Source organism: Rhinopithecus roxellana, chromosome 20 (genome assembly GCF_007565055.1).
Source record: "Rhinopithecus roxellana isolate Shanxi Qingling chromosome 20, ASM756505v1, whole genome shotgun sequence".
Taxonomy (NCBI): Eukaryota; Metazoa; Chordata; class Mammalia; order Primates; family Cercopithecidae; genus Rhinopithecus; species Rhinopithecus roxellana.
This window is the reverse complement of record NC_044568.1, coordinates 8,527,472-8,549,389: the sequence shown is the minus strand read 5'-3', so window position 1 is coordinate 8,549,389 and position 21,918 is coordinate 8,527,472. Positions and strand designations below refer to the sequence as shown.

The 21,918-nt window shown below is 52.4% G+C and overlaps 1 protein-coding gene across 2 annotated transcripts in view; it reads left to right on the top strand.

The window, feature by feature from the left end:
* ATP2A1 (ATPase sarcoplasmic/endoplasmic reticulum Ca2+ transporting 1) overlaps window positions 1-21,918 on the top strand; it is a 30,165-nt gene that overhangs the window by 7,671 nt on the left and 576 nt on the right. Inside the window, exons 7-22 of one of the 2 annotated variants that reach the window (XM_010388654.2) lie at window positions 1,972-2,057; window positions 2,209-2,506; window positions 3,960-4,126; window positions 9,966-10,054; window positions 10,314-10,416; window positions 10,631-10,762; window positions 15,365-15,490; window positions 15,599-15,817; window positions 18,275-18,610; window positions 19,893-20,113; window positions 20,219-20,421; window positions 20,615-20,700; window positions 20,813-20,946; window positions 21,064-21,181; window positions 21,351-21,468; window positions 21,724-21,767. In XM_010388654.2, coding sequence (XP_010386956.1) covers window positions 1,972-2,057; window positions 2,209-2,506; window positions 3,960-4,126; window positions 9,966-10,054; window positions 10,314-10,416; window positions 10,631-10,762; window positions 15,365-15,490; window positions 15,599-15,817; window positions 18,275-18,610; window positions 19,893-20,113; window positions 20,219-20,421; window positions 20,615-20,700; window positions 20,813-20,946; window positions 21,064-21,181; window positions 21,351-21,468; window positions 21,724-21,728 — 2,441 coding nt within the window. In that variant the 3' untranslated portion in view covers window positions 21,729-21,767. The remainder of the gene's footprint in view (window positions 1-1,971; window positions 2,058-2,208; window positions 2,507-3,959; window positions 4,127-9,965; window positions 10,055-10,313; window positions 10,417-10,630; window positions 10,763-15,364; window positions 15,491-15,598; window positions 15,818-18,274; window positions 18,611-19,892; window positions 20,114-20,218; window positions 20,422-20,614; window positions 20,701-20,812; window positions 20,947-21,063; window positions 21,182-21,350; window positions 21,469-21,723; window positions 21,768-21,918) is intronic. The other variant, XM_010388653.2, reaches the window with a different exon arrangement.

Here is a 21,918-nt window from a genome sequence, read left to right as displayed (position 1 = left end):
GGTTTAACCATCTTGGCCAGGCTGGTCTTGAACTCCTGACCTCGTGATCTACCTGCCTCAGCCTCCCAAAGTGCTGGGATTACAGGTGTGAGCCACCCACTGCGCCCAGCCTGCTTGACGTTTCCATTCTGTCCCAAGCCTGAAATGGGACGGGTAGTGGGAGAAGGCTGGACGCTGTTGCCCACTCTCTAGATAGCCGCAAGCCCACCCCTTCCACCTGGACATAAGGCCACACACACCTCGAGAACTGTCCTGTCTCCTTCAGCCTCCTCAAAAATCCTCCAGGGAGGAGCCATGAGATTCTAGGACAAGATAGGGGGTTCAGATACACTGAAAACCATGGCTGCTAGGCCGGGCGTGGTGGCTCATACCTGTAATCCCAGTGCTTTGGGGGGCTGAGGCAGGAGAATTACTTGAGGTCAGGAGTTTGAGACCAGCCTGGGCAACACAGCGAGACCCCATCTCTATAAAAAAATTTTTAAAAATTAGCTGGGTGGGTGATGTGCACCTGTAGTCCCAGCTACTTGGGAGGCTGAGGTGGGAGGATTGCCTAAGCCCAGAAGCTTGAGGCCACAGTGAGCTATGATTACCACAGGAGTCCAGCATGGACAACAGAGCAAGACCCCATCTCTATAACTTTTTTTCTTTAATTAGTTAGGCATTGTACTGCACACCTGTAGTCCCAGTTGTTTGGGAGGCTGGGGTGGGAGGATCACTTGAGCCCAAGAGTTTGAGGTTGTAGTGAGTTATGATCACACCACTGCATTCTAGCCTGGGCAACAGAGCAAGACCCTGTCTCTATAAAACCACCATAGCTGCTTCTGCTTCTGCACTGGCAGGGAGAAGCGAAGAAGAGACAGAAAACATTCCCCATGGTCCCAGGGGTCAAGGGCTAGGCTGGCCCAGGCTTGCTGCTGAGCCCTTGCTCTTAGGGTGAGGGAGGCATGGTTCTAAGGGTGGGTCCCCCTTCTTCCCAGAAACATGCTTGACAGTTGAAAGTGTGGTTCCAAATATGTCCACTTATTTGATTTTTACCCAAGATACTGTTTTGCAGTGTACATGTCCTTGTCCCCAGTTTTACAGAGGAGCACATGGAAGTTAGGTGATCAAAGTCACACAGCTTGTTAGTGGTCAAGCTGGGCTCGGGTCAAGGTCTTTTTAAGAGCAGTGGACTTCTGGCCGGGCACGGTGACCTGTAATCCCAGCGCTTTGGGAGGCTGAGGTGGGCAGATCACTTGAGGTCAGGAGTTCGAGACCAGCCTGGCCAACATGGTGAGAGCCCGTCTCTACTAAAAATACAAAAAAAATCAGGCAAGTGTGATGGCATGTGCAATCCCAGCTACCTGGGAGGCTGAGGCAGGAGAATTGCCTGAACCTGGGAGGCAGAGGTTACAGTGAGCTGAGATTTTATTTTATTTTATTTATTTATTTTTTTTTGAGACGGAGTCCCGCTCTGTCGCCCAGGCTGGAGTGCAGTGGCTGGATCTCAGCTCACTGCAAGCTCCGCCTCCCGGGTTTACGCCATTCTCCTGCCTCAGCCTCCCAAGTAGCTGGGACTACAGGCGCCCGCCACCTCGCCCGGCTAGTTTTTTTGTATTTTTAGTAGAGACGGGGTTTCACCGGGTTAGCCAGGATGGTCTCGATCTCCTGACCTCGTGATCCGCCCGTCTCGGCCTCCCAAAGTGCTGGGATTACAGGCTTGAGCCACCGCGCCCAGCCTATGAGCTGAGATCTTGACACTGCACTCCAGCCTAGGTGACAAAATCGAAACTCTGTCTCAAAAAAAAAAAAAAAAAAAGGAGCAATGGATTTCCTAGCTGCCTTCAGTGGCTTCTTCTAGAGTCCAGACATCCCCCAGGATGGCTACTTGGTCCTTACCAGGAGCTGTCCTGCTGAGCAGGGAGTTAGGCGCAGGAAGCCTGGGAGAAGGACATGATGTCATCCGAAAACCCCTTGGCCCCTTCTCCACAGGCGAGTCTGTATCTGTCATCAAGCACACGGAGCCCGTTCCTGACCCCCGAGCTGTCAACCAGGACAAGAAGAACATGCTTTTCTCGGTGAGCAATCTGGGACCAGCTGTCACACGCTTAGTCAAGCCAGGTGCCCGGGTTGGAGAGAAACATGGCAGTGTGAGAAGAGATGGCGTGGGGGGATGCGGCATGAAGGTCACCTCTTGCCTGATTCCCTGCCTCCTCTTTCCCTTCCCAGGGCACCAACATTGCAGCTGGCAAGGCCTTGGGCATTGTGGCCACCACCGGTGTGAGCACTGAGATTGGGAAAATCCGAGACCAAATGGCTGCCACAGAACAGGACAAGACCCCTTTGCAGCAGAAGCTGGATGAGTTTGGGGAGCAGCTCTCCAAGGTCATCTCCCTCATCTGTGTGGCTGTCTGGCTCATCAACATTGGCCACTTCAACGACCCTGTCCATGGGGGCTCCTGGATCCGCGGGGCCATCTACTACTTTAAGATTGCCGTGGCCTTGGCTGTGGCTGCCATCCCCGAAGGTACGAAAGCCTTTCTTTTCTCCTCCCATTTGCAATCCCATCTGCAAAGACTCCTTTCCTTTCTTTCTTTCTTTCTTTTATTTTTTTCTTTTTTGTTTTTTGAGACGGAGTCTTGCTCTGTCGCCTAGGCTGGAGTGCAGTGGCGCCGTCTCGGCTCACTGTAAGCTCCGCCTCCCAGGTTCACACCATTCTCCGGCCTCAGCCTCCCCAGCAGCTGGGACTACAGGCGCACGCCACCATGCCTGGCTAATTTTTTTGTGTTTTTAGTAGAGACGGGTTCCACTGTGTTAGCCAGGATGGTCTCAATCTCCTGACCTCGTGATCTGCCCACCTCGGCCTCCCAAAGTGCTGGGATTACAGGCGTGAGCCATTGTGCCCGGCCTTTTTTTTCTTTCTTTTTTTTTTTTTTTTTTGAGTGCAGTGGCCGGCTCTCAGCTCACTGCAAGCTCCGCCTCCCGGGTTCACGCCATTCTCCTGTCTCAGCCTCCCGAGTAGCTGGGACTACAGGCGCCCGCCTCGTCGCCCGGCTAGTTTTTTGTATTTTTTAGTAGAGACGGGGTTTCACCGTATTAGCCAGGATGGTCTCGATCTCCTGACCTCATGATCCGCCCGTCTCGGCCTCCCAAAGTGCTGGGATTACAGGCTTGAGCCACCGCGCCCGGCCCTCGGCCTTTTTTTTCTTTCTTTTTTTTTTTTTTTGAGATTGAGTCTCTCTCTGTCACCCAGGCTGGAGTGCAGTGGCGCAATCTCGGCTCAGTGCAACCTCTTCCTCCTGGGTTCAAGTGATTCTCCTGCCTCTGCCTCCCAAGTAGCTGGGAGGGATTACAGGTGCACGCCACCATGCCTGGCTAATTTTTGTGTTTTCAGTAGAGACGGGGTTTCACCATGTTGGCCAGGCTGGTCTCGAACTCTGGGCTCAAGCAATCCACCCGCCTCAGCCTCCCAAAGTGCTGGGGTTACAGGCATGAGCCACCACGCCTGGCCCAAAGACCCCTTTTCCAAGTAAGGTAACATTTACAGGCTCCAGGGATTAGGATCTGGTATCTTTAGGGACCATTATTGTTTGTTTGTTTGTTTGTTTGTTTGTTTAATAGAGACAGGGTCTCACTCTTGTTGCCCAGGCTGGAGCATGGTAGCACAATCATAACTCACTGTAATCTCAAACTCCTGGATTCAAACAATCCTCTTGTTCCAGCCTCCCAAGTAGCTGGTACCACAGGCAATCACCACCATGCCCAGCTAATTTTTAAATATTATCAGAGGAGTCTCGCTGTGTTGCCCAGGTTGGTCTCAAACTCCTGGCCTCAAGCGATCCTCCCGCCTCAGCCTCCCAAAGTGCTAGGATTACAGGTGTGCACCAACGTGCCCAGCTGGGGGCTACTATTTAGCAGACTATAGACCATACCCTCCCTCCCCTTGCAGGTTCCCTCACGCCCTCCCTCCCTCCCCACAGGTCTTCCTGCAGTCATCACCACCTGCCTGGCCCTGGGTACCCGCCGGATGGCAAAGAAGAATGCCATTGTAAGGAGCTTGCCCTCCGTAGAGACCCTGGGCTGCACCTCTGTCATCTGTTCCGACAAGACAGGCACCCTCACCACCAACCAGATGTCTGTCTGCAAGGTCAGGAGCAGTGTGGGCAGCGCACTCAGTCAGAAGGCTGCCTGTGGGGGTAAAATGGGCCCTCCAAAGATAGATGTCTCCCTTCATCACTGCTGGCTTCTCATCTGGGCTTGCAAAATGCTCAAAGGGCAGTAGAACACCATCCTGTCTGCCATGAAGGGGATCAGAGAGGACCCTTGTGTCCCAGCCAGACAGCTCACTCCGACCACCATCCATGCACCAGGCACTACCACACATTGTCTCTCATCCCCCACAATAGCCCATTCAGAGGACTGTCTCATTAACTTCATTTTTTTTTTTTTTTTTTTTTTTTTGAGAAGGAATCTTGCTCTGTCGCCCAGGCTGGAGTGCAGTGGCCGGATCTCAGCTCACTGCAAGCTCCGTCTCCCGGGTTTACGCCATTCTCCTGCCTCAGCCTCCCAAGTAGCTGGGACTACAGGCGCCCACCATCTCGCCCGGCTAGTTTTTTGTATTTTTTAGTAGAGACGGGGTTTCACCGTGTTAGCCAGGATGGTCTCGATCTCCTGACCTCGTGATCCGCCCGTCTCAGCCTCCCAAAGTGCTGGGATTATAGGCTTGAGCCACCGCGCCCGGCCCGGCCCATTTTTTTTAATTAAAAAAAATTATTATGATTTTGAGGCAGGGTCTCACTCTGTCACCCAGGCTGGAGTGCAGTGGTGTGATCTTGGCTCACTGCAACCTCTGCCTCCTGGGTTCAAGCGATTCACCTGCCTCAGCCTCCCTAGTAGCTGGGACTACAGGTGTCTGCCACCATGCCTGGCTAATTTTTTTGCATTTTCAATAGAGACAGGGTTCGCCATGTTGGCCAGGCTGGTCCTGAACTCCTGGCCTCAAGTGTTGTGCCCCCTTTGGCTTCCTAAAGTACTGGGATTATAGGTGTGAGCCACAGCACCCAACCTAACTTCCTTTTTTTAGAAGAAGAAAAAGGCTCAGAGATTACATGACTTCCCCCAAGATGCACAGTTAATAAGTTACAGAGTTGAGTTTCAAACTCAAGTCTGTGTGGCCCCAAAGCTTCTGCCTGTGAAGTGGATGGCCCTCCTGAATGGTCACTCATGACAGGGCCCGCCCAGCCTGCCAACACTGACCGTGAACAGCATTTCCTAAAGTGGGGCTCTTAATCTTTTCTGTGCCTCACACCCCTTTGCAGTTGAGCTCTTCTCAGGATGATATTTCAAATGCATACTAATAAAACAGGCCAGGTGCAATGGCTCACGCCTGTAATCCCAACACTTTGGGAGGCCAAAGTGGGCAGATCATGAGGTCAGGAGTTCGAGATGAGCCTGGCCAACATGGTGAAACCCCATCTCTACTAAAAATACAAAAAGTAGCTGGGCATGGTGGTGTGTGCCTGTAATCCCAGCTACTGGCGAGGCTGAGGCAGGAAAATCGCTTGAACCCAGGAGGCAGAGATTGCAGTGAGCCGAGATTGCTCCACTGCACTCCAGCCTGGGTGACAGAGTAAGACTCTGTCTTAAATAATAAAATGAAATGAAAAGAAGTAAAATAAAATGAAATAAAATAAAACAGGCCGGGGGTGGTGGCTCACGCCTGTAATCTCTCTGGGAGGCCAAGGTGGGAGGATGGGGATCACTTGAGCCTAGGAGTTCGAGACCAGCCTGAGCAACATAGTAAGAGTCCATCTCTACCAAAAAAAAAAAAAAAAAAAAAGCCCGATGTGGTGGTGCGCACTTGTAGTCCTAGCTACTCAGGTGGCTGAGGCAGGAGAATCACTTGAACCCAGAGGACTGCTTGAGCCAGGAGGTCAAAGCTACAGTGAGCAGTGATCACACGACTGTACTCCAGCCTGCACGACAGCGTGAGACCCTCACACACACAAAAAATGAAATAAAATAGGGCCAGGTATGGTGGCTCATGCCTGTAATCCTAGCACTTAGGGAGGCTGAGGCAGAAGGATTGTTTGAGCCCAGGAATTTTAGACTAGCTTGGGCAACACAGTGAGACCACATCTTCTTAAAGATAAAATAGAAAATTAAAAAATAAATAAAACAGAATTCTGGTTTTTGTTGTTTTTTTTTTTTTTTTTTTTTTTTTTGATGGAGTCTCACTCTGTTACCCAGGCTGGAGTGCAGTGGCACAATCTCAGCTCACTGCAACCTCCACCTCCCAGGTTCAAGCAATTCTCCTTCCTCAGCCTCCCAAGTAGCTGGGACTATAGGCACACGCCACCACGCCCAGCTAATTTTTGTATTTCTAGTAGAGACGGGGTTTCGCCATGTTGACCAGGCTGGTCTCTAACTCCTGACCTCAAGTGATCTGCCCGCCTCGGCCTCCCAAAGTGCTGGTTTATAGGAGTGAGCCACCGCGTCTGGCCAGGATTCTATTTTAAAAATACATAGGAGGCAGGGCACTGTAGCTCACGCCTGTAATCCCAGCACTTTGGGAGGCAGAGGCCGGCGAATCACAAGATCAGGAGATCGAGAACATCCTGGCTAACACGGTGAAACCCCGTCTCTACTAGAAATACAAACAATTAGCTGGGCATGGTGGCGGGTGCCTGTAGTCCCAGCTACTCGGGAGGCTGAGGCAGGAGAACGGCGTGAACCTGGGAGGTGGAGCTTGCAGTGAGCCGAGATTGTGCCACCACACTCCAGCCTGGGCGACAGAGCAAGACTCCATCTAAAAAAAATAAAATAAAATACATAGGAAGCCAGGCACGGTGGCTCACTCCTGTAATCCCAGCACTTTGGGAGGCCAAGGTAGGTGGATCACCTGAGGTCAGAATTTCGAGGATAGCTTGTCCAACATGGCAAAACCCCGTCTCTACTAAAAATACAAAAATTAGCTGGGTGTGTTGGCGGATGCTTGTAGTCCCAGCTACTAAGGAGGCTGAGGCAGGAGAATCGCTTGAACCCAGGAGGTGGAGGTTACAGTGAGCTGAGATCGCGCCATTGCACCCCAGCCTGGGCAACAAAAGCAAAACTCCATCTTGAAAAAAAATTAAAAAGACCAGGCACAGTGACTCACGCCTGTAATCCCAGCACTTTGGGAGGCCGAGGTGAGCAGATCACCTGAGGTCAGGAGTTCGAGACTAGCCTGACCAACATGGAGAAACCCTGTCTCTACTAAAATACAAAATTAGCTGGGCGTGGTGGCACATGCCTGTAGTCCTAGCTACTTGGGAGGCTGAGGCAGGAGAATCACTTGAACCTGGGAGGCGGAGGCGGTGAGCCGAGATCGTGCCATTGCACTCTAGCCTAGGCAACAAGAGCAAAACTCTGTCTCAAAAAAAAAAAAAAAAAAAAAAGTAACCAGATGCGGTGGCTCACACCTGTAATCCTAGTACTCTGGGAGGCCAAGGCGGACAGATTACCTGAGGTCAGTTTGGTCAACATGGTGAAACCCCATCTCTACTAAAAATACAAAAAATTAGCCGGGCATGGTGGTAGGCACCTGTAATCCCAGCTACTTGGGAGGCTGAGGCAGGAGAATTGCTTGAACCCAGGAGGCAGAGGTTGCGGTGAGCTGAGATTGCACCACTGCACTCCAGCCTAGGTAACAGAGAGAGACTTTGTCTCAAATAATAATAATAAAAAAAAAATGAAAATAACAAAGTAAAAAATATAAAAATACATATGAAAAATACATAGGGTTACAGAGGAAACCAATGATTGTGAAATATAGTTCTATCAAAATATTTTAAAAACAAGTTTGTAATTTGGCAACATACATGCTTCTTTATTAAGGCATTAAATAGGGAGTTCTTGCAGTGGGTCTAAGCACTATCATAGTGTTGAAGCAGTGGTGAGCATAAATTATGCTATTTTGAGAGATCTGCAACAGCGGTAATGTGATAGGAGGAAAGTATCTGTGATTAAATTGGTGACAGTCACAGGTTTTGCTAATACTAATGTGGTCTGTTGACAACATGCATAACTGGAAGGAAATGTCAAATGTCAGCTTGAGAACAAGAAAAGCTGTCATTTTTTTCTTGGCTGTCTCAGTTCTTGGGCTCCTTGAGGGGTCTTCCACTGACCTCAGGCCAAGAACCCCTGCCCTACACAGTTTTGTGGAAGACTACACCCATGAACTAGAAATTGCTGTTCTGAGAAGCGAGGGCTGTGTGGTCAGATCAGGGCGAGAAAGGCTGTAACCTTGGCTCCTGGGAGAGACCCACAACACCTGCTGGTATTTGAAAGCCTTAGAGGAGGCTGACTGTGTAAAGATGACGGATTCTGCTTTGTTTAACCCAGAGGTTCCCAAGGTTTTTTCTGACCACAGGTTTTTGTCTTGGAACGCATCTTAACAATCTCCCTTCTCGGGAATGAAAAGCCCAGTCTCTGTTGCGTTTGCCCAGGGTTCAGGGTAGGCCACTCCTCCTGGGCACTGCGTTCTCCACATCCCTCTAATGCACAGGCCACAAAGCCAGACCACACACTTGTGTGACTTGGCTCCTGTCGTGTTTCATAAAAATGAATGAATTCTCACGCCTGTAATCCCAGCACTTTGGGAGGCCAAGGTGAGTGGATCACCTGAGGTCAGGAGTTCGGGACCAGCCTGGCCAACATGGCGAAATTCTGTCTCTACTAAAAATACAAAATTAACTGGGTGTGGTGGTGCATGCCTGTACTCCCAGCTACTCTGGAGGCTGAGGCAGGAGAATCACTTGAACCCGGGAGGCAGTGGTTGCAGTGAGCCGAGATTGCACTAGCCTGGTCAACAAGAGTGAAACTGCATCTCAAAAAAAAAAAAGAATTGCCCATATTTTTGAAAGTCAGGAGGCTGGGCATGCCTGTACTCCCAGCATCATGGTGGGTACCTGTACTCCCAGCACTTTGGGAGGCCAAGGCAGGAAGATCACTTGAGCCCAGGAGTTCAAAACCAGCCTGGGCAACATAGTGAGACCAAATTTCTACCAAAAAAAAAAAAAAAAGAGAGAGAGAGCGAGAGAGACAGGCATGGTGGCATGTGCCTGTGGCCCCAACTACTTGGGTAGACTGAGGTGGGAGGATCACTTGAGCCTGGGAGGTTGAGGCTGCAATGAGCTATGATCACACCACTGTATTCTAGCCTGGGCAACAGAGCAAGAACCTGTCTCAAAAAAAAAAAAAAAAAAGGAAGAAAAAGTCAAGAGATTTCATAGGAAGATAACCTGAATTTCTAGCTCTTCCTGCAAAACTGGAAGATCTGGCCACATGCAGCTGGAGCTATAGATGGTCCAGGTGCCAACAGGTCGGCTCTTTGCCACAGTCCCCACCATACCTTATTGTGTTCCATCTTATTTTATTAACTGATCTACAGAAGCTCCAGCACAGCCTGCAGTCACTCTTGTTTGTGTGTGTGTGTTTTATTTTTATTTTTTTATTTTTTTTTGAGAGTTTGGCTCTTGTTGCCAGGCTGGAGTACAATGGCATGATCCCGGCTCACCGTAACCTCTGCCTCCCAGCTTCAAGCGATTCTCCTGCTTCAGCCTCCGGAGTAGCTGGGATTACAGGCACGTGCCACCACGCCTGGCTAATTTTTGTATTTTTAGTAGAGACAGAGTTTCACCATGTTGGCCAGGATGGTCTTGAACTCCTGCCAGGTGATCCACCCGCCTCAGCCTCCTAAAGTGCTGGGATTACAGGTGTGAGCCACCTCGCCCAGTCTCAGTAACGATTGTTTTAAGGCTGTTGATGGAGAATGATTGCAATAGCTTGGTGGGAAGTGGGTAGGGTATACGGGGGGTGGGGGACAGGGAGGGGTGAGTAGGAGGGTGGGAGGGTAGGTGTTGGCAGCGTAGGCCTCCTTTGATGCAGGCGCCCGCCTCGGGATGGGGAGAGGTGGACATCTGTGTGCCTGCCCTTCTCCCCTGCAGATGTTTATCATTGATAAGGTGGATGGGGACATCTGCCTCCTGAATGAGTTCTCCATCACTGGCTCCACTTACGCTCCAGAGGGAGAGGTGTAAGTCACCTAGGCAACTTCTCCCCAGCTCCTCATGCCCCTCCCCACACCCCCTTTTTCCCTGGGGCCCTCCATGTGGTTTTGCTTTCCTTTCACTCTCCCCTTCCTCCCTGAGCTTGTTCTCTCCTGATATCCAAGTTGGCTCTCCCCACTGTCCTTCCTGACCCTCTGCTGCCTGCTCTTCCTGTGCCCTCTCTGCATCTCATTCCCTGTTCTTCTCCACTGTCTCTGTCCCTTCCTCCTCCGACCCTGCTGCCAGCTTGAAGAATGATAAGCCAGTCCGGCCAGGGCAGTATGACGGGCTGGTGGAGCTGGCCACCATCTGTGCCCTCTGCAATGACTCCTCCTTGGACTTCAACGAGGTAACCTCTCCTTCCCCTTCCAGTTGGCTCAGAGTCTGAGCCTCCTCTGAAGGCCAGGAGGAAAGGGTTGGAGGAAGGGGACCCAGTACACCCAGTCCTCTGCCAGCGTGCAAGGGAGGCAGTGGTTTGCTTCCTTCTTACACTAGGTGGAAGGTGGGTGTGACAGGTGGGAGCCTGGGCCACCAACTTCCTCTTCCTCCTCTGCCCATCTCAGGCCAAAGGTGTCTATGAGAAGGTTGGCGAGGCCACCGAGACAGCACTCACCACCCTGGTGGAGAAGATGAATGTATTCAACACAGATGTGAGAAACCTCTCGAAGGTGGAGAGAGCCAACGCCTGCAACTCGGTGAGCCTGCAGAACCCCTGCCACAGGGCCATCTCCACTCTATGCGGCACAGACCAGAGGAAGGCAGAGGCCCTGGTTGGACTGAGTAGAGCCTAGTGCCTGTGCTGGGACCCCACCTAGGCAGTGGACGGCCCCCCGCAGCTTCTCTGCAGGCTGATGTGGGTGGGACCCATTGTCCCTGGGGCTGCCTGGCAGCTATGCCCTTGATGGATCTATGATCACTTCTGCCTGCTGTGTCCTGAGTTGAAGTGGACAAAGCTGGACACGGAAACTACTAGGGACCCACCCAGGAGCAGCCCCAACTTCATCTGTTATCCCTTTGTTTCTAGAAGCATACTTGTTTTCAGCAGATCATGAGCCCTAACGTAGGACTGAGGAAATGTGGCTGCTGCGCCTACAGGGAAAGCCTTTCCTTGCCAGATGAACCCGGCCACTTCTGGGACTGTCACTCCCAGTTATTGCTATTGATACTTGCTGAATGTCTCCATTAAGCGCCTCTCTCTGGTGAATTATATTCCCCACATTTCTCTCTTTCTCTCTTTTTTTGTATATGCAAAATGCTCATTGCTACTTTATTTAATATAACAAAAAAGCAGGTGAGACAGAGACTCACGCCTGTAGTTCCAGCGTTCTGGGAGGCTGAGGTGGGAGGATCACTTGAGCCCAGGAGTTCAAGACTGGCCTAGGCAACATAGTGAGACCCCATCTCTACAAACAAACAAACAAACAAACAAAAGGGCCGGGCGCGGTGGCTCACGCTGGTAATCCCGGCACTTTGGGAGGCCGAGGCGGGCGGATCACGAGGTCAGGAGATCGAGACCATCCTGGCTAACATGGTGAAACCCCGTCTCTACTAAAAATACAAAAAATTAGCCGGGCGTGGTGTCAGGTGTCTGCAGTCCCAGCTACTCAGGAGGCTGAGGCAGGAGAATGGCGTGAACCCGGGAGGCGGAGCTTGCAGTGAGCTGAGATCACGACACTGTGCTCTAGCCTGGGCGACAGAGCGAGACTCCGTCTCAAAAAAAAAAAAGATAAAGAAAAAAATTAGTTGGGTGTGGTGGTGCAAAACTGTCCTCTGGCTACTAGGAAGGCTAAGGTGCAAGGACTGCTTGAGCCCAGGAGGTCAAGGCTATAGTGAGCAGTGATTGCACCACTGCACTGGAACCTGGGCAACAGAGGAAGACCCGGTCTTAAAAATAAACAAACAAACTGAAAGCAACTTAAATACTTATCAAGAGAGGATTAATTTTAAACATTTATAAATTATAATGCAAACATAAATTTTTATTTATTTATTTTTGAGATGGGGTCTTGGCCTGTCGCCCAGGCTGGAGTACAATGGCTATTCATAGGTGTGATCATAATGCACTGCGGCCTTTAACTCCTGGCCTCAAGTGGTCCTCCTGCCTCAGCCTTTCAAGTAGATGAAGCTATAGGCATGCACCATTTCTCCTGGCTATTGATTTTCTATTCCTTTTATTTTTGTTTTATTTTTTGGAGAAGTATCCATGATACATTTGGTGAAAAAGGCTTTCATTCTTTTTGTTTGTCTGTTTTGAGACAGTCTTGCTCTGTCACCCATTCTGGAGTACAGTGGCACAATCTCAGCGCACCACAACCTCCGCCTCCCAGGTTCAAGCAATTCTCCCGCCTCAGCCTCCCTAGTAGCTGGGATTACAGATGCAAGCCACCACGCCCAGCGAGGTTATTTTTTTGAGACGGAGTCTCTCTCCTTTTGCCCAGGCTGAAGTGCAGTAGGGTGATCTCGGCTCAGTGCAACCTCCACCTCCCAGGTTCAAGCAATTCTCTTGCCTCAGCCTCCTGAGTAGCTGGAATTACAGGCATGTGCCACCACACCCAATTAATTTTTTTTTTTTTTTTTTTTTTGAGACGGAGTCTTGCTCTGCCGCCCAGCCTGGAGTGCAGTGGCCGGATCTCAGCTCACTGCAAGCTCCGCCTCCCGGGTTCACGCCATTCTCCTGTCTCAGCCTCCCGAGTAGCTGGGACTACAGGCGCCCGCCTCGTCGCCCGGCTAGTTTTTTGTATTTTTTAGTAGAGACGGGGTTTCACCGTATTAGCCAGGATGGTCTCGATCTCCTGACCTCATGATCCGCCCGTCTCGGCCTCCCAAAGTGCTGGGATTACAGGCTTGAGCCACCGCGCCCGGCCTAATTTTTGTATTTTTAGTAGAGATGGGGTTTCACCATGTTGGTCAGGCTGGTCTCTCTTTTTTTTTTTTTTTTTTTAAGACGGAGTCTCACTCTGTCTCCCAGGCTGGACTGCAGTGGCCGGATCTCAGCTCACTGCAAGCTCCGCCTCCCGGGTTTACGCCATTCTCCTGCCTCAGCCTCCCGAGTAGCTGGGACTACAGGCACCCGCCACTTCGCCCGGCTAGTTTTTGTATTTTTAGTAGAGACGGGGTTTCACCGTGTTAGCCAGGATGGTCTCGATCTCCTGACCTCGTGATCCGCCCGTCTCGGCTTCCCAAAGTGCTGGGATTACAGGCTTGAGCCACCGCGTCCGGCCAATTCTGTATTTTTAATAGAGACGGGGGTTCTCCATGTTGGTCAGGTTGGTCTACTACTAAAAAATACAAAAATTAGCTGGACGTGGTGGCGTGTGCCTAAAATCCCAGCTACTCGGGGGGCTAAGGCAGGAGAATGACTCGAACCTGGGAGGCAGAGGTTGTAGTGAGCCAAGATTGTGCCACTGCACTCCAGTCTGAGCAACAGAGCAAGACTCCATCTCAATATAAATAAATAAAAATTAATTCAGATTAAATAATATACAGAGCGCCTCCAATGCTCCACAGCAATTGCTCAGTTGTACCAATTGTACAGTGAAGATCACAGAACATTTCTATTATTACTGAAAGTTATAGGGCCAGGTGTGGTGGTTCATGCCTGTAATCCCAATGCTTTGGGAGGCCAAGGCAAGAGGATTGCTTGAGGCCAGGAGTGAAACCAGGCTGGACAACATAGGGAGACTCTATCTTTTTTTTTTTTTTTTTTTGAGACAGAGTCTCACTCTGTCGCCCAGGCTGGAGTGCAGTGGCCGGATCTCAGCTCACTACAAGCTCTGCCTCCCGGGTTTACGCCATTCTCCTGCCTCAGCCTCCCGAGTAGCTGGGACTACAGGCGCCCGCCACCTCACCCGGCTAGTTTTTTGTATTTTTTAGTAGAGACGGGGTTTCACCAGGTTAGCCAGGATGGTCTCGATCTCCTGACCTCGTGATCCGCCTGTCTCGGCCTCCCAAAGTGCTGGGATTACAGGCTTGAGCCACCACGCCTGGCCGGGAGACTCTATCTTTTTTTTTTTTTTTTTTTTTTTGAGACGGAGTCTTGCTCTGTCGCCCCGGGCTGGAGTGCAGTGGCCGGATCTCAGCTCACTGCAAGCTCCGCCTCCTGGGTTCACGCCATTCTCCTGCGTCAGCCTCCGGAGTAGCTGGGACTACAGGCGCCCGCCACCTTACCCGGCTAGTTTTTTGTATTTTTAGTAGAGACGGGGTTTCACCGGGTTAGCCAGGATGGTCTTGATCTCCTGACCTCGTGATCCGCCCGTCTCGGCTCCCAAAGTGCTGGGATTACAGGCTTGAGCCACTGCGCCAGGCTGGGAGACTCTATCTTTAAAATACTTTTTTAAAATTAGCCTGGAGTGGTGGCATACACCTGTGGTCCCAGCTACTCAGCTGGCTGGGAGGCTGAGGCAGGAGGATTGCCAGAGCCAAGGCTGCAGTGGGCCATGATCACGTCACTGTACTTCAGCCTGGGAGACAGCCCAAGATCCTGTCTCTAAAGAAAAAATAAGTAAATAAAAATAAACAATGAAAGTTTTTTTTATCTGAGATGGAGTCTTGCTTTGTCACACAGGCTGGAGTGCAATGGCGCGATCTTGGCTCACTGAAACCTGTGCCTGGCTAATTTTTGTATTTTTAGTAGAGATGGGTTTTCACTTGTTGGCCAGGCTGGTCTCGAAATCCTGACCTCAAGTGATTCACCCGCCTCAGCCTCCCAAAATGCTGGGATTACAGGCATGAGCTACCACGCCTGGCCGATAATGAAAGTTCTATGGGACAGTGCCACAATAGGCCATCCTGTTTCTCCTGTGCTTTAACCTGGGACCCTGAAGCACCATGGCAACACTAGCCTTGGGATCTTCTCCTTTTGTGCTGTAGGGACCAGACTTAGCATTCGTCTCAGCCTTAGCTTGGGGTCTGCTCTGACCTCCAGATTCTTTTTGACCTTTTTTTTTTTTTTTTTTTTTGAGGCGGAGTCTCGCTCTGTCGCCCAGGCTGGAGTGCAGTGGCCGGATCTCAGCTCACTGCAAGCTCCGCCTCCCGGGTTTACGCCATTCTCCTGCCTCAGCCTCCCGAGTAGCTGGTACTACAGGCGCCCGCCACCTCGCCCAGCTAGTTTTTTTTTTTGTATTTTTAGTAGAGACGGGGTTTCACCGTGTTAGCCAGGATAGTCTCGATCTCCTGACCTCGTGATCCGCCCGTCTCGGCCTCCCAAAGTGCTGGGATGACAGGCTTGAGCCACCACGCCCGGCCTCTTTTTGACCATTTTTAAGAGACCTGGTCTCCCCTCCCTGTCTCCTCTCCAGGTGATCCGCCAGCTAATGAAGAAGGAATTCACCCTGGAGTTCTCCCGTGACAGGAAGTCCATGTCTGTCTATTGCTCCCCAGCCAAATCTTCCCGGGCTGCTGTGGGCAACAAGATGTTTGTCAAGGTCAGAAATCAGAATGCGCCTCAGCCCCCTCTTCTTCCTACTCCTGGCCCCTGTCACTGTGCCCAGGAAGGAAAGTGGTGGTCTCTGAATGCTGTTCTGGTCTCCTAGGGTGCCCCCGAGGGCGTCATCGACCGCTGTAACTATGTGCGAGTTGGCACCACCCGGGTGCCACTGACGGGGCCAGTGAAGGAGAAGATCATGGCAGTGATCAAGGAGTGGGGCACTGGCCGGGACACTCTGCGCTGCTTGGCCCTGGCCACAAGGGACACCCCCCCGAAGCGAGAGGAAATGATCCTGGATGACTCTGCCAGGTTCCTAGAATATGAGGTAAGCAGCTGGGAGCCTCCCACTCTCATGAAGCTGGTGAAGGGCTGGGTCCCAGCCATCTACTCACAGCTTCACCACCCAGATCATTTCCTACCTTGTCAGTCAAGTCGATGGCTCCTTAGTGCAGGCCATGGAATCACAGGACACTAGAGTTTCAAAGAACCTTGGAAGGCCCAGGTGCAATGGCTCACACCTGTAATCTCAGCACTTTGGGAAGCTGAGGTGGGAACAGCACTTGAGCCCAGGAGTTTAAGACCAGCCTGGTCAATGAAGTGAGACTCCATCTCTATAAAAAAAAAATTTTTGGCCGGGCGCAGTGGCTCAAGCCTGTAATCCCAGCACTTTGGGAGGCTGAGACTGGGCAGATCACGAGGTGAGGAGATCGAGACCATCCTGGCTAACACGGTGAAACCCCGTCTCTACTAAAAAAAAAAAATACAAAAATCTAGCCGGGCGAGGTGGTGGCCGCCTGTAGTCCCAGCTACTCGGGAGGCTGAGGCAGGAGAACGGCGTAAACCCGGGAGGCGGAGCTTGCAGTGAGCCAAGATCACGCCACTGCACTCCAGCCTGGGCGACAGAGCGAGACTCCATCTCAAAAAAAAAAAAATTTTTTTTTAAATTAGCTGGTTAAATTCATGGGGGTCTGGGTAAAAAGTAAAATACATTTTTAAAAATGTTAAAAGAAAAGAGATGAACTGGACATGGTGACACACACCTGTAGTCCCAGCTACTGGGGAGCCTGAGGTGGGAGGATCACTTGAGCCCAGGAGTTGGAGGCTGCAGTGAGCCATGATTACACCACTGCACTCCAGCCTGCATGACAAACAAGGCCCTGTCTCTAAAAGCAAAATAGAAAAAAAAACACACACACACACAAAAGGAAAGAATGAACCTTGGGAATTGTCTAGCCCAGTGTTACTCTAAATGTGATCTGTGCTCGGTGACAAGGTGAGCCACTGGAACCAGAACATGAGCCAATGCCACTGAGCACATAGGGGGTTCAGCTGTTGTGTTTTCTGTAGCGAGACTGTCTTGAGGCAATTGATCTGTGTTCTGGCAAAGACTCCTTACTTGTACTGGACCAGCACCCGGAACGGCACCAGTTCCTCCTTTCATTTTATACAGGGGATTTCTTTTAAGTTGTGGGTCACATAGTGGCACTGCCAAAAGCAGAAAGCAGTACCTCACTTCCAGTTCACATTCTTTCTATGAAAGACACATTTTGGCTGGGTGTGGTGGCTCACGTCTGTAATCCCAGCATTTTGGGAGGCCAAGGCAGGCAGATCACAAGGTCAGGAGTTTGAGACCAGCCTGGCCAATATGGTGAAACTCCGTCTCTACTAAAAATACAAAAATTAGCCGGGTGTGGTGGTGGGCACCTGTAATCCCTCCTACCCCAGAGGCTGAGGCAGGAGAATCGCTTGAACCCAGGAGGTGGAGGTTGCAGTGTGCAGAGATCGCACCACTGCACTCCAGCCTGGGCAACAGAGCGAGACTCCGTCCCGAAAAAAAAAAGACACAATTTGGGGGCCACGTATCAGGGCTCACACCTATAATGCCAGCACTTTGGGAGGCCAAGGCCGGCAGATCACTTGAGGTCAGGAGTTTGAGACCAACCTGGCCAACATGGTAAAACCAAGTCTCTACTATAAAATTAAAAAATTAGCCAGGCATGGTGGTGCGCACTTGTAATCCCAGCTACTCAGGAGGCTGAGGCAGAGAATCGCCTGAACTCGGGAGGCAGAGGTTGCAGTGAGCTGAGATCATGCCATTGCCATTGCACTCCAGCCTGGGTGACAGAGCAAGAGCCCATCTCAAAAACCAAAAAAGAAAAAAAGGAAAGAGACATGATTTGGGCTGGGCATGGTAGCTTATGCCTGTAATCCCAGCACACTGGGAGGCTGAGGCCAGAGGATCTATTGAGCCCAGGAGTTTGAGACCAGCCTGGGCAACACAGCAAGATCCTTTCTCTACTAAAAATTAAAAAAAAAAAAAAAAATTAGCTGGACATGGTGGTGCATGCCTGTAGTCCCAGCTACTTGGGAGGGTGAGGTAGGAGTATCGCTTGAGCCCGGTAGATTGAGGCTGCAGTGAGCTATGATCACTCTGTTGCACCACTGCACTCCTGCCTGCACTCCTGCCTGGGGGACAGAGCAATACCCTGTCTCTAATAAAAGAAAAAAAAAAAAAAAAAAGGTATGATCTGGACCCATGATGGGCCTGGCACCATCAGCACCTGCAGGTGCTTAGATGAATGAGACATTTCCTGCCTCTGAGCTTCCAAGGCCCCACTGAGGTCTGATACCAGGCCCTGAGGCTGCAAGTCTAGGGTTCAGTCTTCCCGTCCCCCCCCACCACTTCCTGACCTTTCACCCCATCGCTACCCTCTACCAGCTTCCTCCAGGGGAGTTTTCCATATCCCCATCTGACCAGTGGCTCTCTGCTGTATCTCCCCAGACGGACCTGACATTCGTGGGCGTGGTGGGCATGCTGGACCCTCCACGCAAGGAGGTCATGGGCTCCATCCAGCTGTGCCGTGACGCTGGGATCCGGGTGATCATGATCACTGGGGACAACAAGGGCACAGCCATTGCCATCTGCCGGCGAATTGGCATCTTTGGGGAGAACGAGGAGGTGGCCGATCGCGCCTACACGGGCCGAGAGTTCGATGACCTGCCTCTGCCTGAACAGCGGGAAGCCTGCCGACGTGCCTGCTGCTTCGCCCGCGTGGAGCCCTCACACAAGTCCAAGATTGTGGAGTACCTGCAGTCCTTCGATGAGATCACAGCCATGGTGAGAGGCCCCAGGCGGCTGGGCCTTAGTGTTCATAGAGATGACCAGATGACTGTGCTGGAGAGAATGGGGCCCAGGGCAGGAGGGCCCTGGTAAGATGCAAGAAGGGTGGGGATTCAGATCCTGAAGGAAGAGTCTAAAGGAGGGTATGTGGGCTGGGCCTGTAATCCTAGCACTTTGGGAGGCTGAGGTGGGCAGATCACTTGAGGTAAGGAGTTCGAGACCAGCCTGGGCAACACAGCAAGACCTCATCTCTACTAAAACAAAACTTTAAAAATAAATTTAGCCTCACAGTGGCACATGTTTGTGGTCCTAGCTACTTGGGAGCCTGAGGTGGGAGGATCACTTGAGCGCTGTAGTTTGAGGGTGCAGTGAGCTATGACTGCACTATTGAACTTCAGCCTGGGCAGCAGAGTGAGACCCTCTCTCAAAAAAAAAAAAAAAAAAAAAAAAAATGAAGGCCAGGCGCAGTGGCTCACACCTGTAATCCCAGCACTTTGGGAGACCGAGGCAGGCAGATCACGAGGTCAGGAGATCGAGACCATCCTGGCTAACACAGTGAAACCCTGTCTCTACTAAAAATACAAAAAATTAGCCAGGCGTGGTGGCGGGCGCCTGTAGTCCCAGCTATTTGGGAGGCTGAGGCAGGAGAATGGCGTGAATCCGGGAGGCGGAGCTTGCAGTGAGCCGAGATTGCGCCACTGCACTCCAGCCTAGACATCAGAGCAAGACTCCGTCTCAGAAAAAAAAAAAAAAAAAGCCAGGCACAGCGGCTCACGCCTGTAATCCCAGAACTTAAGGAGGCTGAGGCAGGCAGATCACCTGAGGTCAGGAGTTTGAGACCAGCCTGGCCCAACATGGCAAGACCCCATCTCTACCAAAAAATACAAAAATTGGCCATGCATGGTAGCACGTGTCTGTAGTCCAGTTATTCAGGAGGCTGAGACAAGAGAACTGCTTGAACCTGGGAGGCGGAGTTTGCAGTGAGCCGAGATTGCGCCACTCCATTCCAGCCTGGGCGACAGAGTGAGACTCAGTTCCAAAAAAAAAAAAAAAAAAAAAGTGTGCCAATCTTTGTTCTAAACTGAGCTTTTGGCCAGGTGTGGTGGCTCATGCCTGTAATCCCAGTACTTTGGGAGGTTGAGGCAGGAGGACTGTTTGAACCCAGGAGTTCGAGACCAGCCTGGGCAACATAGTGAGACCTCATCCCTAAAATGAAAACTTTTTTAAAAAGGAGGGATGTGTGAAGGTGTCCTAAGCCCACCTCCTCCTCCTCCCTCAGACAGGTGATGGCGTCAATGACGCCCCTGCCCTGAAGAAGGCCGAGATTGGCATTGCCATGGGATCTGGCACTGCTGTGGCCAAGACTGCCTCTGAGATGGTGCTGGCTGACGACAACTTCTCCACCATCGTAGCTGCTGTGGAGGAGGGCCGCGCCATCTATAACAACATGAAGCAGTTCATCCGCTACCTCATTTCCTCCAACGTGGGCGAGGTGGTCTGGTGAGCAGCTGGGTGGGCGTCCAGGTCTGGTGAGAAGCCGGGGTCAGGGTGGGGTGGCTGCAGGTCTGGAGGCAGGACAGAGATGTGACCACCTCCTTCCCGCAGCATCTTCCTGACTGCTGCCCTGGGGCTGCCCGAGGCCCTGATCCCGGTGCAGCTGCTGTGGGTGAACTTGGTGACCGACGGGCTCCCAGCCACAGCCCTGGGCTTCAACCCACCAGACCTGGACATCATGGACCGCCCCCCCCGGAGCCCCAAGGAGCCTCTCATCAGTGGCTGGCTCTTCTTCCGCTACATGGCAATCGGGGGTGAGCTGGAGGGGTTCCTTGATCCTCCCCACCCCTTGGGACTAACCCCCTCTCTGGGACACCAGCTTCCCCACGCAGGTGCTGAGAGGGTCTTCTTCCTTGGCCAGCCTGTCCATGGCCACTTGAGGCCCTCAACCCTCGATGCCCCCCATCTCCCCAGCCCTAACCCCCAACTCCCCTCTCTCCACCACAGGCTATGTGGGTGCAGCCACCGTGGGAGCGGCTGCCTGGTGGTTCATGTACGCTGAGGACGGGCCTCATGTCAACTACAGCCAGCTGGTAGGGGGAGGCCACAGAGGAGGGGACCAGGAGGGTGCGGGGATGCAGGAGGGGACCAGGAGGGTGGCATGGAGGTGGCCCTGGACCTCAGTCTCCCATACCTTCCTTGCAGACTCACTTCATGCAGTGCACCGAGGACAACGCCCACTTCGAGGGCATAGACTGTGAGGTCTTCGAGGCCTCTGAGCCCATGACCATGGCCTTGTCCGTGCTGGTGACCATCGAGATGTGCAACGCACTCAACAGGTGGGCCCTCCCCGGCTATGCCTGCCACCCTCCCCTGAGGCCACTGCCCCATCCTCCACTGTGCCACCTGCCTCCTCCCTCCTCACTGCGCCTTCTCCCTCCCCTTTCTCTCTGCAGCCTGTCCGAGAACCAGTCCCTGCTGCGGATGCCACCCTGGGTGAACATCTGGCTGGTGGGCTCCATCTGCCTCTCCATGTCCCTGCACTTCCTCATCCTCTACGTTGACCCCCTGCCGGTGAGGTTTCTTCCGCCCAGGGCCACCCACCCCAGCCCTGGGGAGCCCACGGCATGACCACTCCCACCAGGGATGCCGATGTGGGAGGCTGGTAGGAGTGGGCTGGGCAGTGCGAGTCTCTGGCTCCCTGCCCACCTGCTCCTGAGAGGGCGCTTGTCCCCTGCCCCAGATGATCTTCAAGCTCCAGGCCCTGGACCTCGCCCACTGGCTCATGGTCCTCAAGATCTCACTGCCGGTCATTGGGCTCGACGAAATCCTCAAGTTCATTGCTCGGAACTACCTAGAGGGTAAGGAGTGCCCTCTCTGTCCCCAAGCCCTGGCTCCACCACAGCCCCTTCCCTCCGATGCTGCCCCTGCCCCGCCCCACCCCCTACTTTGCAGGTGGTAAGTTCCTCAGCCCTGGCAGGACCTGTGTCCACCTGTTTCCCCTGCACCTGCAGGGGCCACGTCTCCAGGGCAGCCCCACTGCCTCCTCAGCCCCCACAGCCCCCACACTGCCTCCCCACCTTGATAACAGTGCCTCTTGTCCTCTCTGGCCATAGGATAACTGTTCCCCCTCCTCCATCTCTTTGAGCCCGTGTCACAGGTATCACCCCCTTCTTGCCCTCACCCCAGCTGCTGTGCCCCTGCCACCCGCGCCCCTCAGCCCCTTGCGCATCGCATCCAAGGTCACTTGCGCTCGCAGCTCCACCTGGAGCCATTGCCGCTGCTGCTGCTGCGCTTCCAGTCGGGGTGGG